The sequence below is a fragment of the Castor canadensis genome, chromosome 8 (genome assembly GCF_047511655.1).
Source record: "Castor canadensis chromosome 8, mCasCan1.hap1v2, whole genome shotgun sequence".
NCBI classification, from domain to species: Eukaryota; Metazoa; Chordata; class Mammalia; order Rodentia; family Castoridae; genus Castor; species Castor canadensis.
The window spans coordinates 93,912,788-93,927,564 of record NC_133393.1 but is presented as its reverse complement, the minus strand read 5'-3'; the positions used below and the strand labels follow the sequence as shown (position 1 = coordinate 93,927,564).

Here is a 14,777-nt window from a genome sequence, read left to right as displayed (position 1 = left end):
AACAGAAAAAGGAGACATTACCTCACAGGTAATCTGTGCTTATGCACTGGGCAAAATAATTTTCAGAGTTGCTTGATGATCAGTTTTAATGAAATTATTTCTTAGTACTCAAAGGGAAACTTCTTCAATGATTATCTAAAACAAATTTCTGGCATTCCTGCTAAATGCCATTCTCATTTTTGTAACATCAAGTCACTCATGTGCAGGAATTTTCAAGAGCCTATGGTTTGTGAGAAGATAACCGTGCCTCATGAGGTCAAATGGGAAAAACAAAGAATGAACATTCAAGCAAAGGAATGTAGCAGTGGGAGGAGAAATACAGCAATTCTAGTCAAGGATTACATAGAATGTTCCAATTGAAGTTGAGGTAGTGAAATTCTTTTCCATTAAAATTTATTTGAAAAATGTCTTTTGAGCAAGTTCTTAAAGGATTGCTTTACTTTCTGGTTCCTCAGGGAGTAAATAAAAGGATTTAGCATTGGGGCAACAGAGGTATTGAGAACTGCTATACCCTTAGTCAAAGCCACACCTTCTTTTGCTGAAGTTTTGACATACATGAAAATGCAGCTTCCATAAGAAATGGAGACAGCAATCATGTGTGAGGAACAACTGGAAAAGGCTTTTTTCCTCTGTTCAGCAGAGAGGATTCTCAGAATTGTCTTAAGGATGAATATGTAGGAAAGGATCACTAATGTTAAGGTCATCATGAGAGTGAATACTGCCAGGAAAAATCCCAAGAGCTCTAGGAAAGTTGTTTCTGTGCAGGCAATCAGTAGCATTGGAGAGGAGTCACAGGTGGAGTGGTCAATGATGTTGGAGTCACAGAAATCCAGTTGAAGCCCCATGATGACAGGTGGAAAGATAATGAGAAATCCAGCCAGCCAAGAACTAAGTACCAGCTGGATGCAGATCCTGCTGTTCATTATTGTTGTGTAATACAATGGCTTACAGATAGTTATATACCGATCATAGGACATGGCAGTCAAAAGGAAAAATTCTGTTGAACCAAGGAGTATAAAGAAAAACACCTGGGCCATGCAAGAATTATAAGAAATGGTCATATCCCCTGTTACAATACTGACCAGGAATCTAGGAATACAAACTGTTATGAATGTGATTTCTAGGAAAGAGAAGTTCCTAAGAAAGAAATACATAGGTGTTTTGAGGTGCAAATCAATCAGAGTGAGGGTAATTATTGTCATATTTCCAGTAATACTCAGTATATAAGCTAGAAATAAAAATAGAAAACTTAAAATATTTAGCTTTGGGTCATCTGTCAATCCCAGAAGAATGAACTCATACACAAATGTTTGATTTTTCATTTCTTAGTGTTAACTTCTGCCAAAAGAAAGCAAGAAACAATGATTTACAGAGTAGAGGATAACATCTTGAAGGGTTATTTAGGAAATACATAAGGCTGTAATGAAACAATAAATCAGCCACCAAGTTGTACTGAATTTTGAAAATACATATTAGTTGCAAAATATTTTATGTCTGTTATCTGCTGTAAGTCACTAGTTATTTACTATTTAGCCATCTAATTGGAAAGGTCTAATAATTGCATCAGTATAAGAAAAACACACTTAGCAAATGTGTTTTACTTTCTTTTAAGTGTCTGGTCTTATATATATGAAAAATAGATGGAAATATTTAGAATGTAAAATATTCTTTTATTTCTAAAACAGTATCCCAATGACCACATGCTCTGGTTTTCTGATAATGAGTTACTTTAAAGTGTACTTTTTAGAGATATTTCCTAAATTTTGCGCATTTTTAATATCACTCTTGCCTATACAGAGAATTCTTATTTTAACTAAAGAATCAGAAGTATCAAAACCAATATTTACATAACCAAGAAGAAGCAAACTCAGAAGTTTTCTATGTTTTAAAAACTTAAAAAATTTTCCTTTGTGAATTAAATAACAATTTATCACTTTATGGACAAGAGTCTTAAATGCCAAAGTTAAGTGACCTAGTATATACAATGATTACAGAATGGGAAAAAAAGTAAGACAAGAAATAGAAAATATACTTATAATTATATAATCTCATGGCATAGCTGTTTAACTGCTCAGACCCAAATGCACTGATGCTTTTCTAAAATTGAGTATCAATATTTGATGTTTTACTTTTGGAGCATTTTGTACCATTTTCAAATGGTGTCTACCTTTGTTTTCCTTATATAATAACACAATTGTATAGTGTGTAGGTGGGATTTGGCAAGATGGTCCTGGTTATACAAAGTGAGATGGATCATACTGTTGGGATGAATAGAAAACCACTTCTTAAAGTGGGGAGGTCCTGGTAGGATGGTGACAAGGTCGTGGTTGCTCATAGAAGGTTTTACAACAGACTTTAGGAAAGCATCCAAGAAGTTCTGCAATTTGTGATGTAGGGAAGAGTTGGTGACTTGATTAGAATTTGGGTGACTCCATCAGTGGTCAGACTTCCATAGGCAGTCCCAAGTAGTGATTCACATTAAGTCTGAAACTCAGATAGTACTGGAACATTTTTTTTTCATTGTGAAAAAGTGTCTCTGGCACCAGCTTATTACTTAGGACTAAAGCTAAGTGCTGTAGAAATAAGACTGGACTTTTGGAAAAGAAGAGTTTGCAGTTGGTTACAGAGCAAGTATTCAGAACTATAGGTTATGATGATGCTGTAATGTGGATAAAACTTGAAAGAAAGAGAGAAGTGAAGAAAGAAAGAGATGAAAGGAGAGATGGATAGAGTGGAAAGGAAGGAAGGAGGGAGGAAGGAAGGAAGCATTAAGAAAAAAAGAGGTGTGAAGTAGAGGTGATGACAGGTGAATATGTTTGAAGTACATCTATATATATGTATGTATGAAAATAGCATAATGTAATCCACTAAAACCATTCAAAAAGAAGGTGGAAGAAGAGAGGTCATAAGAAAGAATAAATAGATGGAGTGAATTTGGTGAAAGTATGTTTATGCATGTGTATAATATCACAGTGAAACCCCTTTGTACAATTAATTTATGCTTATACATTTTTTGAATTAAAAAATAAATGCACAGGGCTGGGATGTAGCTCTGTGGTACAGCGCTGGCCTAGCATGCACGAGGCCCTGGGTTTGATCCCAGCACCAGAAAAGAAAAAAAGACAAAAAAATGCACATATTATAATTGAAAAGGAAAAAATGAAAGAAAGGGAGAAAAGAGAGAGGTAAAGAAAGAAGTAAATAAAGAAAAATCTGTTATCTTTATCACAACTTTTGAACAAATACTTACAGTGTAAGAGGCAGGTAGATGTGATGAAGTTTTAATTTTGCTTGTAAATTCAGTGACACTTTTAGTTGGCAAAGAAGAAATGGAGCAAATCATGAGTGAGAATCAACAGTTATGGTAAAAAATGAGCTGCATAATATGAATGAAATGTGTTGAGAGAGAACAACATTGACAGTAGACAGTAAATGACTGCTACAAGTTACAAGATCATTCAAGTTGTATGATTAAAATCTACATATTTGGTACCTCCTGTTTCCCCAAAATTCCATCAAAATAACAAAGTCTGACCAAGAATGCTAGTAAAGCCCATTAATATAATATTTTACTTGGCTGACAGTAACTCTTGTGAAGGAAAGATGAGCTGTAATGTATTTTATTTATTTATTTATTTCACCTTATGCACCTTCCAGCTAGGAAGCTTGGTTTTCCAAACATTCTTTCCAAAATCAGCATACTAATTTTTTATCTTTTTTTTCTGCTCAAAAAATACACCGGAGATTTTTGTTGGAAAGCAGAATAAAAATGTCTCTAGAGACAGATTATAGTGCTGAGGGCACCGGAATGCTGAATTGAATAATTTTAATTAGGAACATTTCAGAAATGATTTTTTAAAACATTAAACATCAGAAAAGTATATAACAGTGAGGAAATACTCTTCAGCTTTTTTTAAATTTCATTATTATTTTATTTTAATATGAAACAAATTTCTGCCAAATTAATACAATCCTTTTCTATGTAAACATGTAAAAAGCAGAAAATAGCAAGAGGAAAAGTCCATGAGGTCACGAAAATGTGCTAGTAAAATGTCTTATTTGTCAATAAAATCATATTGAGTACTTACTTTAGGTACACAATCAAGATACAATAGAATTGAGAGAATTAAAACAAGATACAATAAAATTGAGAGACATTAAACATAAAACTCATGACATTGGTATCTGAATTATTGTTTTATTATTTCATTCATATTAGAAATAAAGCAAACAAGGTTTATATGCTATTTTTATTTCATATGTCTGGTTTGTTCCATTGAACAATTTGAGGTCTGATTCATTGTACCAGTAGCTAAAAGATACTAAATTGTTTGGTTATAAAATATTTGCTATGGGTGCTGAATTTGGATTTTTTTTCTCCTTAAAATGTGTTTGTATTTATCTGAACTTGCTATTGGAGGTAAATCTATGAGAATAGAGGAGAAATACAGTGACTTATGTTGCAGGTCTTATTTCAAAAGAACTTTCAATGGAGAATTTTTTTATTATCATATTATTGTTGTACTGGGGGTACTTTGTGACATTCATAAAAAGTTCTTACAATATATTGTAGTTGGATTCACCACCTCCACCATCCTCCTTTATGCCTCCTCCCCCATTCCTGGAATAGTTTCAACATGTTTCATTTTTCCATTCACATACATGATTACACAGTATTGCACTATATTCACCCTCCCACAAACTTTCCCCATCTCCTCCCCACTCCTACTGGTACCACACACCCTCCCTAGGCAGGACCTGTTCTGCCTTCCTGTTCTCAAATTTTGTAAATGAAAAAAATGATATTTTTGCTTGTTTAAGGTAGTTACAAAGGGGCTTTCTTTGTGGCCCTTCCATGTATACATGTATTATAGTCCAAATTGGTTTGTCTCCTCTATTTTTCCTGTTTCTACCTTAGTTCTTTTCCTATGGTGGTTTCAAAAGGTTTTAAAGTTCTATGTTCATTTTTGTATAGAGAATACATAAATCATATACACCTTGTTTATCCTCCCCACTTGTATTGCCCTCCCCTAAGTGTGACCTGCTTTTCATAATATTGCTGTATTTGTGTTAGGTCTATATTCCACATATGAGAGGAAACATGAAACTTTTGGCCTTCAGAACCTGGCTAACTTCACCTGAGATGAAGTTCTCCAGTTTCATTTATTTGCTTGTAAGCAACATAATTTAATTCTTTGTGGCTGAATAAAATTTCATTGCACATAAATACCACATTTTCTTAATCCATTCATCAGTAGTGGAGCCTCTTGGCTGTTTCCAAAGATTAGCTGTTGTAAATAATGCTGCAATAATCATGGTGTGCAGGTGCCCGAAAAAAGGCATTTTTGTTTGTTTAAGATAGCTATACAGGGAGTTTCATTGTGACATTTCCATGTATATGTGTGTTGTAATCTGAATCGCTTCATCCCCTCTGTTTTGCTCCTTTTTACCTTAGTCCCCATGTATGGTCCCCATGTATGGTGATTTCAAGAGATTTAAAAATTCTATATTTGTTTTGTATAGAAAGTGTATCAAACATATTCACGTTCTTAACTGCCTTCCTTTACTCTCAAATCTCCTGTTAATGACTTCCCCTTCTCACATCCTGTTTTTCATAACACCTTGGCACAGTGCCAATTTTATGTGATATGGAGGAGGTGAAGGAAGGAGATTAAAGTGATGTTATATGTTTGATGGATTTCAAATACCTATATGAAACAGAACTAAAAAACCTCTTGTAATTGCTTTGGGTGGGCTGAGGAGGGAGCTGAAGTTGAGAGACCGTAGGGGAAATGTAAGTCTGATAAGAACTGTCATTTCAAATTCTGCCCCCTGCCCCCCCATACAATGAATACATCCTAATAAAAAAGGAGAGAAATGCTAGGGTTTTCATGATTCCTGATTTCAAATTATAGTACAGAGTCATAATAACAGAAACAACATGGTATTGGAATAAGAGAGACATTTGGACCAATGGAATAGAATACAGGTTACAGAATAAATACATTCAGATCCAGCCATTTGACTCATGACAAAGGTGCCAAAAAACATATGTTGGAGAAAAGACATTCATCTTCAACAAATAATTCCAGCTAAACAGGACATCCAAATGTAGATGACTGAAACTCCATCTGTATTGTCACCCTATATTGAAATCAACCAGAAATGGATCAAAGACTTTAATGTAAAACCTGAAACTCTGAAAATACTAGAGGAAAACATAGGGGAAATATTTCAAGATAGAGGCATAGACAATGACTTCCTCAATATGGCTCTAATAGCTCACAAAATAATAGCTAATCAACAAATTGGATTGCAACAACTTAAAAAGCTTTTGCACCACAAATAAAACAATTACCAGAGAGAAGAAGAAGCTACTTAATGAGAGAATATCTTTGCCTGCCATTCATTAGAAGAGTATTAATATCCAGTATATGTACATAAAACTCATAACATTTAGCATATTAATAACTAATAAAATCAATAAATGGACAAATGAGCTGAGCAGACACTTCTTAAAGAAGAAGCATAGATGGTGAATAAATACATGATTAAAATTCAACTTCCTTAGCTATGAGGGAAATGCAAATCACACCAGTGAGAAGGGCAATCATCAAGAATTCAAAAGAATTCGGGGAGTGTGGCTCAAAGGGTAGAGCACCTGCCTGGGAAGTGTGAGGCCCAGAATGCAAAATCCCAGTAACACTAAATGCAAATCCATGCAGCCTGTATTTCAATGAATATCAGATGTCTCAAAAAACTTAAAATATAACTACTACATGGCACAAGTATACCACTCTTGGGCATATATCCAAAGATACCCATATACCAATGTTTGTCCTGGCAGTATTCCTAACATACAAGTTATGTTGTTATTCTAGGTGACTATCAATAGATGTATATTGATAAATAAATTGTGGTATATATACACAGTGAGCTATTAGACATAAAGAAGAAAGAAATCATGTTATTTGCTCAGCCTGCTAAGCAAAATGAATGAGACATCAAAAGACAAATATCATGCTTTCTTTTATATGCAGAATCTTGGTGAGGGGAAAAAAAGGTAGATGACTTAAAAGTAGAAAGTGTTCTATTAAGAAGAGGAAGTGGGACCAGTGTGGTGCTTTAGATGTGTAATCCCAACTACTTGAAGGTAGAGATTGGGAGGACTGTGGTCCACGACCAGCCTGGATAAAAAGTTAGTGACACCTCATCTCAGTCAATAAGCCAGGTGTGGTGCTGTGTGCCTGTGATCTCACCTACACTGGAGACTGTAGGCTGGAGCATAGTGATCTGAGCCAGTCTGGAAAAAAATGTAAACGATAACTAAAGAGAAAAAAGGGTTATTGTTGTGGCTCTAGTGTTAGAGCACCTACTAGAAAGCTGGAGGCCTTGAATTATACCCCAATACTGCCAAAAAAGAAAAGAAGAGGATCAAGAGAAGGAGTGAACAGGTGTGAGGAGGGTAAGGAAGGCAATGGGAGTTATGCTTCACAAAGGATATTATATGCATGTGTGAACATACAACAATGATACCTATCATTCTATATTATTATTATTTACCAACTTAAAAAGCTGAAATATGAATATATACAAATGCCATGGTGAAATCAATGTGCTAAAATTTCATCATAAAAAGTAATAAAATAGTAGCAAATATAATATGTTACAGAAATGTCTATGAAATGCACTGAGTATATGATGAAAACCCACTTATATATTTAATGTTGAGAAACAGGAACCCTAATATGTTGTTTTTTTAATTTATTTACTCACATGGAAAAAAGGAGACTTGTTGAAACTATTACAGGAATGGGGGAAAGGGGATAAAGTAGAAGGATGGAGGGGGGTGAATTCAACTATGATTTTTTTATTCATTTATTTACATGTGCATACACTGTTTGGGCCAATTCTCCCCCTTGCCCCACCCCAACCTCTCCCCCCCCAACCCCTCTTGCTTCCAGGTAGAATTTGTTCTGCCCTTGTTTCTAATTTTGTTCAAGAGAAGACATAAGCAATAATAAGAAAGACAAAGTGTTTTTGCTAGTTGAGTTAAGGATAGCTTAACAGAGAGATTCCTAGCATTGCTTCCATGTTCAAATGTGTTACAACCCAAGCTGATTTATCTCTAATTGGCCTTTTCACTTGTTCCTGATCCCCTTCTCATATTGACCTCTGTTGCTTAAAGGTTCCTGTATTAATTCCACTGCAATGGGGACATAAAACACTTTCATGTTTTGGGTTTTCTACCTATCCACTTACCTCCCATCTGTACTCTCCCTTTATCATGTAAACCAAATCCAACAACAGTGGTATTTTCTCTAGATCTAAAGTCCACAAATAAGGGAGAACATATGATTTTTGGTCTTCTGAACCTGGCTAACTTCGCTCAGAATGATGTTCTCCAGTTCCATCCATTTACTTGAGAATGATAAGATTTCATTCTTCTCCATGGCTGAGTAAAATTCCATTGTGTATAAATACACATTTTCTTAATCCATTCATCCATAGTGGGGCATCTTGGATGTTTCCATAACTTGGCTATTGTGAATAGCATTGCAATAAACATGGGTGTGCAGGTGTCTCTGGAATAATATTACTTTGGGTATATCACCAGGAGTGGGACTGCTGGACCATATGGCAGATCTATGTTTAGTTTTTTAAGAAGCTTCCATATTTTTAACAGAGTGGTTGCATGAGCTTGCATTCCCACCAGCAGTGTACAAGGGTTCCTTTTTCCCCACATACTTGCCAACACCTGTTGTTGGTAGTGTTTTGATGACAGCTAGTCTAACAGGTGTGAGGTGGAATCTTAGTGCGGTTTTGATTTGTATTTCCTTTATGGCTAGAGTTGGTGAGCATTTTTTCATGTGTTTTATAGTCATTTGAATTTCTTCTTTTGAGAAAGTTCTGTTTAACTCAGATGCCCATTTCTTTATTGGTTCATTGATTTTAGGAGAGTTTAGTTTCTTAAGTTCCCTGTATATTCTGACTATCAGTCCTTTGTCTGATGTGTAGCTGGCAAATATTTTCTTTTTTATGTATGTATGTATTTATTTATTTATTTTCATTCATTTATTCACATGGGCATAAATTGTTTGGGCCATGTCTCCCCCCCATTCCTCACCTTTTCCCTCCTTCCCACACACTTCCAGACAGAAACTTTTCTGCCCTTATCTCTAATTTTGTTGAAGAGAATACATAAACATAATAAGGAAGACAAAGCATTTTTGCTACATGAGTTAAGGATAGCTATACAGAGAGATTCCTAGCATTGCTTTCATGTACCAATGTGTTACTACACAAGTTGATTCATCTCTAACTGATCTTTACACTGGTTCCTGATCCCCTTCTCATGTTGACTTCTGTCACTTTAAGGTTTCTGTATTAGCTCCCCTGGAGTGGGGACATCAAACACTTTTATGTTTTGGGTTTTCTACCTACTCCCTTATCTCCAGTATGTGTTCTCACCTTGTCATGTGGTCCAAGTCCAACCACATTGCTGTATTTGCTCTAGATCTAAAGTCTGCATATGAAGGAGAACATACAATTTTTGGTCTTCTGAGCCTAGCTAACGTAATTCAGAATGATGTTCTCCAGTTCCATCTATTTACCTGCAAATGGTATGATTTCATTATTCTTCATAGCTGTGTATAAATACCATATTTTCTTGATACATTCATCAGTTATGGGGCATCTTGGTTGTTTTCCATAACTTAGCTGTTGTGAATAGTGTTACAATAAACATGGGTGTGCAGATGCCTTTGGAGTAACCTGTGTTGCATTCCTTTGGGTATATCTCCGGAGTGGGATTACTGGATCATATGGCAGACCTATGTTTAGATTTTTAAGAAGCCTCCAAATTTTTTTCCATAGTGGTTGCACCAGCTTACGTTCTCACCAGAATTGTATGAGGGTTCCTTTTTCCCCAAATCCTCGCTGACACATGTTGTTGGTGTTGTTTTTGATTACAGTTATTCTAACAGGGGTTAGATGGAATCTTCGTGTGGTTTTGATTTGCATTTCGTTTATGGCTAGAGATGGTGAGCATTTTTCTTGTGTTTTTTGATCATTTGAATTTCTTCTTTTGAGAAAGTTCTGTTTAGTTCTGTTGCCCATTTCTTAATTGATTCATTGATTTGGGAGAGTTTAGTTTCTTAAATTCTCTGTATATTCTGGCTATCAGTCCTTTGTCTAATGTATACATGGCAAATATTTTCTCCCATTCTATCAGTGTTCTCTTCAGTTTAGAGACCGTTTCTTTTGTTTTGCAGAAGCTTTTAAATTTTATGAAGTCCATGTGTCCATCCTTTGTCTTAGTTGCTGGGCTCCTGGGGTTTTATTGAGGAAGACCTTGCATATTCCTATTACTTCCAGAGTATTTCCTGCTCCTTCCTGTACTAACTTCAGAGTTTTGGGTCTGATATTAAGGTCTTTGATCTATTTTGAGTTGATACTAATACAGGGTGACAGGCATGGATCTAGTTTCACTTTTCTGCAGGCAGGTCACCACTTTTCCCAGCAGCATTTATTGAAGAGGCTGTCTTTTCTCCATCCTATATTTTTAGCACTTTTGTCAAAAATAAGTTGAGCATAGTTGTCTGGCTTCATATCCAGGTCCTCTGTTCTGTTCCGCTAGTCTTCATGTTTGTTTTTGTGCCAGTATCATGCTGTTTTTATTGCTATTGCTTTGTTATATAGTTTCAAGTTAGGTATTGTGATACCTTCAGAATTGCTCTTTTTGCTGAGTATTGTCTTGTATTTACAGTCTCTTGTGTTTCCAAGTGAACTTTAGGGTTGATTTTTCAATCTCTGTGATGAAAATCATTGTGATTTTGATTGGAATTGTATTAAACATGTAGATTGCTTTTGGTAGTATAGCCCTTTTTACTATGTTGATTCTACCAATCTATGAGCATGGGAGATCTTTCCACCTTCTGTAGTCTTCCTTGATCTCTTCCTTCAAGGATTTGTAGTTCTATTTGTAGAGGTCATTCTCATCCTTTGTTAAGTTTACTCCTAGGTATTTGATTTTTTTTGAGACTATTATAAATGAAATTGTTTACATATATTCCTTCTCAGATTGTTCATTGTTGGTATATAGAAAAGCTAATGATTTTTGTAGATTGATTTTGTATCCTGACACCTTGCTATAGATGTTTATGGAGTCTAAGAAATTTTGGGAAAATTTTTTTGGGTCTTTAAGTAAAGGATCATATCATCTTCAAATAGGGATATTTTGACAGTTTCTTTACTGATTTGTAGTCCTTTCCTACTCTGGCTAGGAATTCCAGTACTATGTTGAATAGGAGTGGGGATTATGGGCACCCTTGTCTCATTCCTGATGTTAGGAGAAATGGTTTTGGTTTTTCACCATTAAGTATGATGTTGGGTGTAGGTTGTCATATATAGCCTTAACAATGTTGAGGTACATTCCTTCTATTCCTAGTTTTCTTAGAGCTTTTATCATAAAATGATGTGGGATCTTATCAAAGGCTTTTTGCATATATTGAGATGATCAAGTGGTTTTTGTCTTTGCTTCTATTAATGTGCTGTATTACATTTATAGGTTTGTGTATGTTGAACCAACCCTTCATCCCTGGGATGAAGCTGACTTGGTCATGGTGTATGATCTTTCTGATGTGTTTTGGATTTGGTTTGCCATTATTATATTGAGGATTTTTGAATTTTTGATCCTTAAGGAAACTGGTCTATAGTTCTACTTTTTGGAATTGTCTTTGTCTGGTTTTGGGATAAGAGTAATATTGGCTTCATATAATGAATTAGGCTGTGTTCCTTCCCTTTCAATTTCATGAAACAGTTTTAGGAGCATTGGTGTTAGTTCTTTAAAGGTCTAATAGAATTCAGCACAGAATCTATCAGGTCCTGGACTTTTTATTTTTGGAAGACTACTGCTACTTCGATTTCATTTTGTGTTATAGATCCATTCAAGTGGTTAATATCCTCTTGATTTAATTTTGGATGGTCATGAGTGTCTAGAAATCTGTCCATTTCTTAAAGATTTTCAAATTCATTATAATATAGGTTCTCAAAGTAGTCTCGGATGATTTCCTGGATTTCTGTGGTGTTTGTTGTTATCTCTCCTTTGCATTTCTGATTTTATTGATTTGGGTTTTTTTCTCTCCTCATTTTAGTCAGGTTTGCCAGGTTTCTGTCAATCTTATTTATTTTTTCAAAGGACCAACCATTTGTTTCATTGTATGTTTTTTTTGTTGTTGTTTTTATTTCATTGATTTAGCCCTTATTTTTATTATTTCTCTCCTTCTGCTTGTTTTGGGGTTTGCTTGTTCTTGTTTTTATAGGTGTTTGAGATGTAGCATTAGGTCATTGTTTGAGATCTTTCTGACCTCTTGATATATCCACTCATGGCTATTAACTTTCCTCTTCGGACTGTGTCCCATAGGTTCTGGTAGGTCATGTTTTCATTATCTTAAACTTCCACAAACCTTTAATTTCCTCTTACATTTCATCAATGAGTCATTGATCATTGAGCAATGTGTTGTTCAGCTTCCAATTGTTTGCATGTTTGCTACTGTTGTTTTTATTGTTGATTTCTAGTTTCAATGCATTGTGGTCAGATAGAAAGCATAGGATTATTTCTGTTTTCTTGTATTTGCTCAGGCTTGCTTTGTGCCATAAGGTGTGATCAATTTTGGAGAAGGTTCCATGGGCTCTTGAGAAGAATGTATATTGTGCAGAAGTTGGATGTAATATCTGTAGACATCAGCCAGGTTCCTTTGATCTATGGTGTGATTTAGTTCTAGAATTTCTTTATTGATTTTTATTTGGTGATAGGGAGGTATTAAGCCTCCCACTACCACTATGTTGGAGTCTATATATATTTTTAGGTCCTTCAGAGTATATTTGATGAAATTGGGTACATTGACATTGGGTGCATATGGGTCGATAATTATTATTTCCTTTTGGTGTGTATCACCTTTTATTAGTATGACATGTCCTTCTTTATCTTGTTTTTTCTGTGTACATTTGAAGTCTACTTTGTCAGAGATAAGTATTGCCACTCGTGCCTGTTTTTGGAGGCTATTGGCTTGGTAGATCTTCTTCCCTTTCACCCTCAGCCAGGGCTTGTTTCTGTTGATGGTTTGGGTCTCTTGTAGGCAGCAGATATTTGGATCTTCCTTTTTAATCCAGTTTGCCAAATAGTGTATTTTGATGGGGACATTAAGTCCATCAACATTCAGTGTTAGTATTGATATGTATGTGGTGATTCCTGTCAATTAGTTGTCTTTATTGTTTAAGGGTTTGATTGTGTGCAGCTGAGTCAATGTTACTCCCTACTTTCTTGCCTTTTCTTTGGTTTGGTACTGCCTATCTTTTTGTAGTTTTTTTTTTCTTTTCTTTTTCTGTGTGCAGAATTCCTTGGAGAATCTTTTGTAGTGGTGTCTTGGTGGTCATATAGTTTTTAGTTTCTGCTTATCATGGTAGAATTTTATTGCTCCATCTATTTTGAATGATAGTTTTGCTGAGATTATCCTAGGGTTGAACTTATTTTCATTCAGTGCCTGGAAGCCCTCACTCCATGCTCTTGCTTTTAAGGTTTCTGTTGAGAAATCTGCTGTGATTTTGATGGGCTTACCTTTGTATGTAATTTTTTTCTCTCTTACAGCCTTCAATATTCTTTCTATATCTCTGTGCTTGTTGTTTTAAAGATAATAGGTCCTGTGATAGTTCTATTTTGGTCAAGTCTACTTGGTGTCCTGGAGGCTTCCTGTACCAGAATGGGCATAGTTTCTCTACATTTGGGAAAGTTTCTGTTATTATTTTGTTGAATGTATTACAAATTCCTTTTTCTTGCACCTATTCTCCTTTTTCTTTTTTTTTTTTTTCTTCTCCTTTTTCAATGCCTATGATTCTCAAGTTTGGTATTTTGATGAAGCCGGTGAGTTCTTGCATATTCCTTTCACAGGTCTTGAGTTGTTTGACAAATAGCTCTTTAGTTTTTCCATTAATTTCCATTTCATCTTCAAATTCTGAGATTCTGTCTTCTGCTTGTTCTAGTCTGCTGGAGTGGCTTTCCATTTTGTTTTGTATTTCTGTTTCATTCTTTTTCCTGAGGTTTTCCTTATAGTGGGTCACTTCCTCTTTAATATTGTCAATTTTCATCTTTAATTCATTTATTTATTTATGGTGTTCTCTGTTTAACTTTTGTCTTTATTTAGGGCTTCTATAAGTTCATTTATTTGTTTTTGTGTCTTCTTGTGTTCTTTATTTTTGTTGTCTTGGAATTTCTTGAGTGCCTCTTACATGTTTTTATTGACCATGTCTTTTAACATCTCCATGAAATTCTCAGTGATTAATCTAGAATTTCTTCTTTCAGGGTGTTCTTGTGGGCTTCACTGAGTTCTTTGGCATAGTTTATCTTTGTTTTGTTGGAGTCTGGAGCTGGGTATCCATTTTCTTCATTTCCCTCTGAATCCTGTACTAATTTCTTTTGGTGGGGGAGAATGGTTTCCATCCTTTTTTCATCTTCCCATCATTCTGCTTGCTGGTGTTTCTGCCCTGGCCTATGTGTAATTTAGTTTTAGCTAACTTATAATAGTAAAACTAACAAAATCAAAAAACAAAGAGAAAACAGAAAAAGGAAAAGAAAGAAAATAGAAAAATGGAGAACCAAAAAATCAACAGGGAGAGAGATGGTGCACAGTCAAATCACCAACAAGAGAAACAAACAAAGGAAAAAAATAAATCCTGGTTCAGGATCAGTAGAATTTCAGTCTTGGTAGTTCTGGTGTTAC

The 14,777-nt window shown here is 35.1% G+C and overlaps 1 protein-coding gene across 1 annotated transcript; it reads right to left on the bottom strand.

Annotated features, from left to right (window-relative positions):
• Nucleotides 1–386: 386 nt before the first annotated feature.
• LOC109703126 (olfactory receptor 6C76-like) lies at nt 387–1,322 on the bottom strand. Its single transcript, XM_020188323.2, has one exon. It carries the CDS (start codon nt 1,320–1,322, stop codon nt 387–389), a length of 936 nt encoding a protein of 311 aa, XP_020043912.2.
• Nucleotides 1,323–14,777: the final 13,455 nt, after the last annotated feature.

What these genes read in the sequence shown, in the direction of transcription:
- LOC109703126 (XM_020188323.2), bottom strand. Translation starts at nt 1,322, where the DNA reads ATGAAAAATCAAACATTTGTGTATGAGTTCATTCTTCTGGGATTGACA.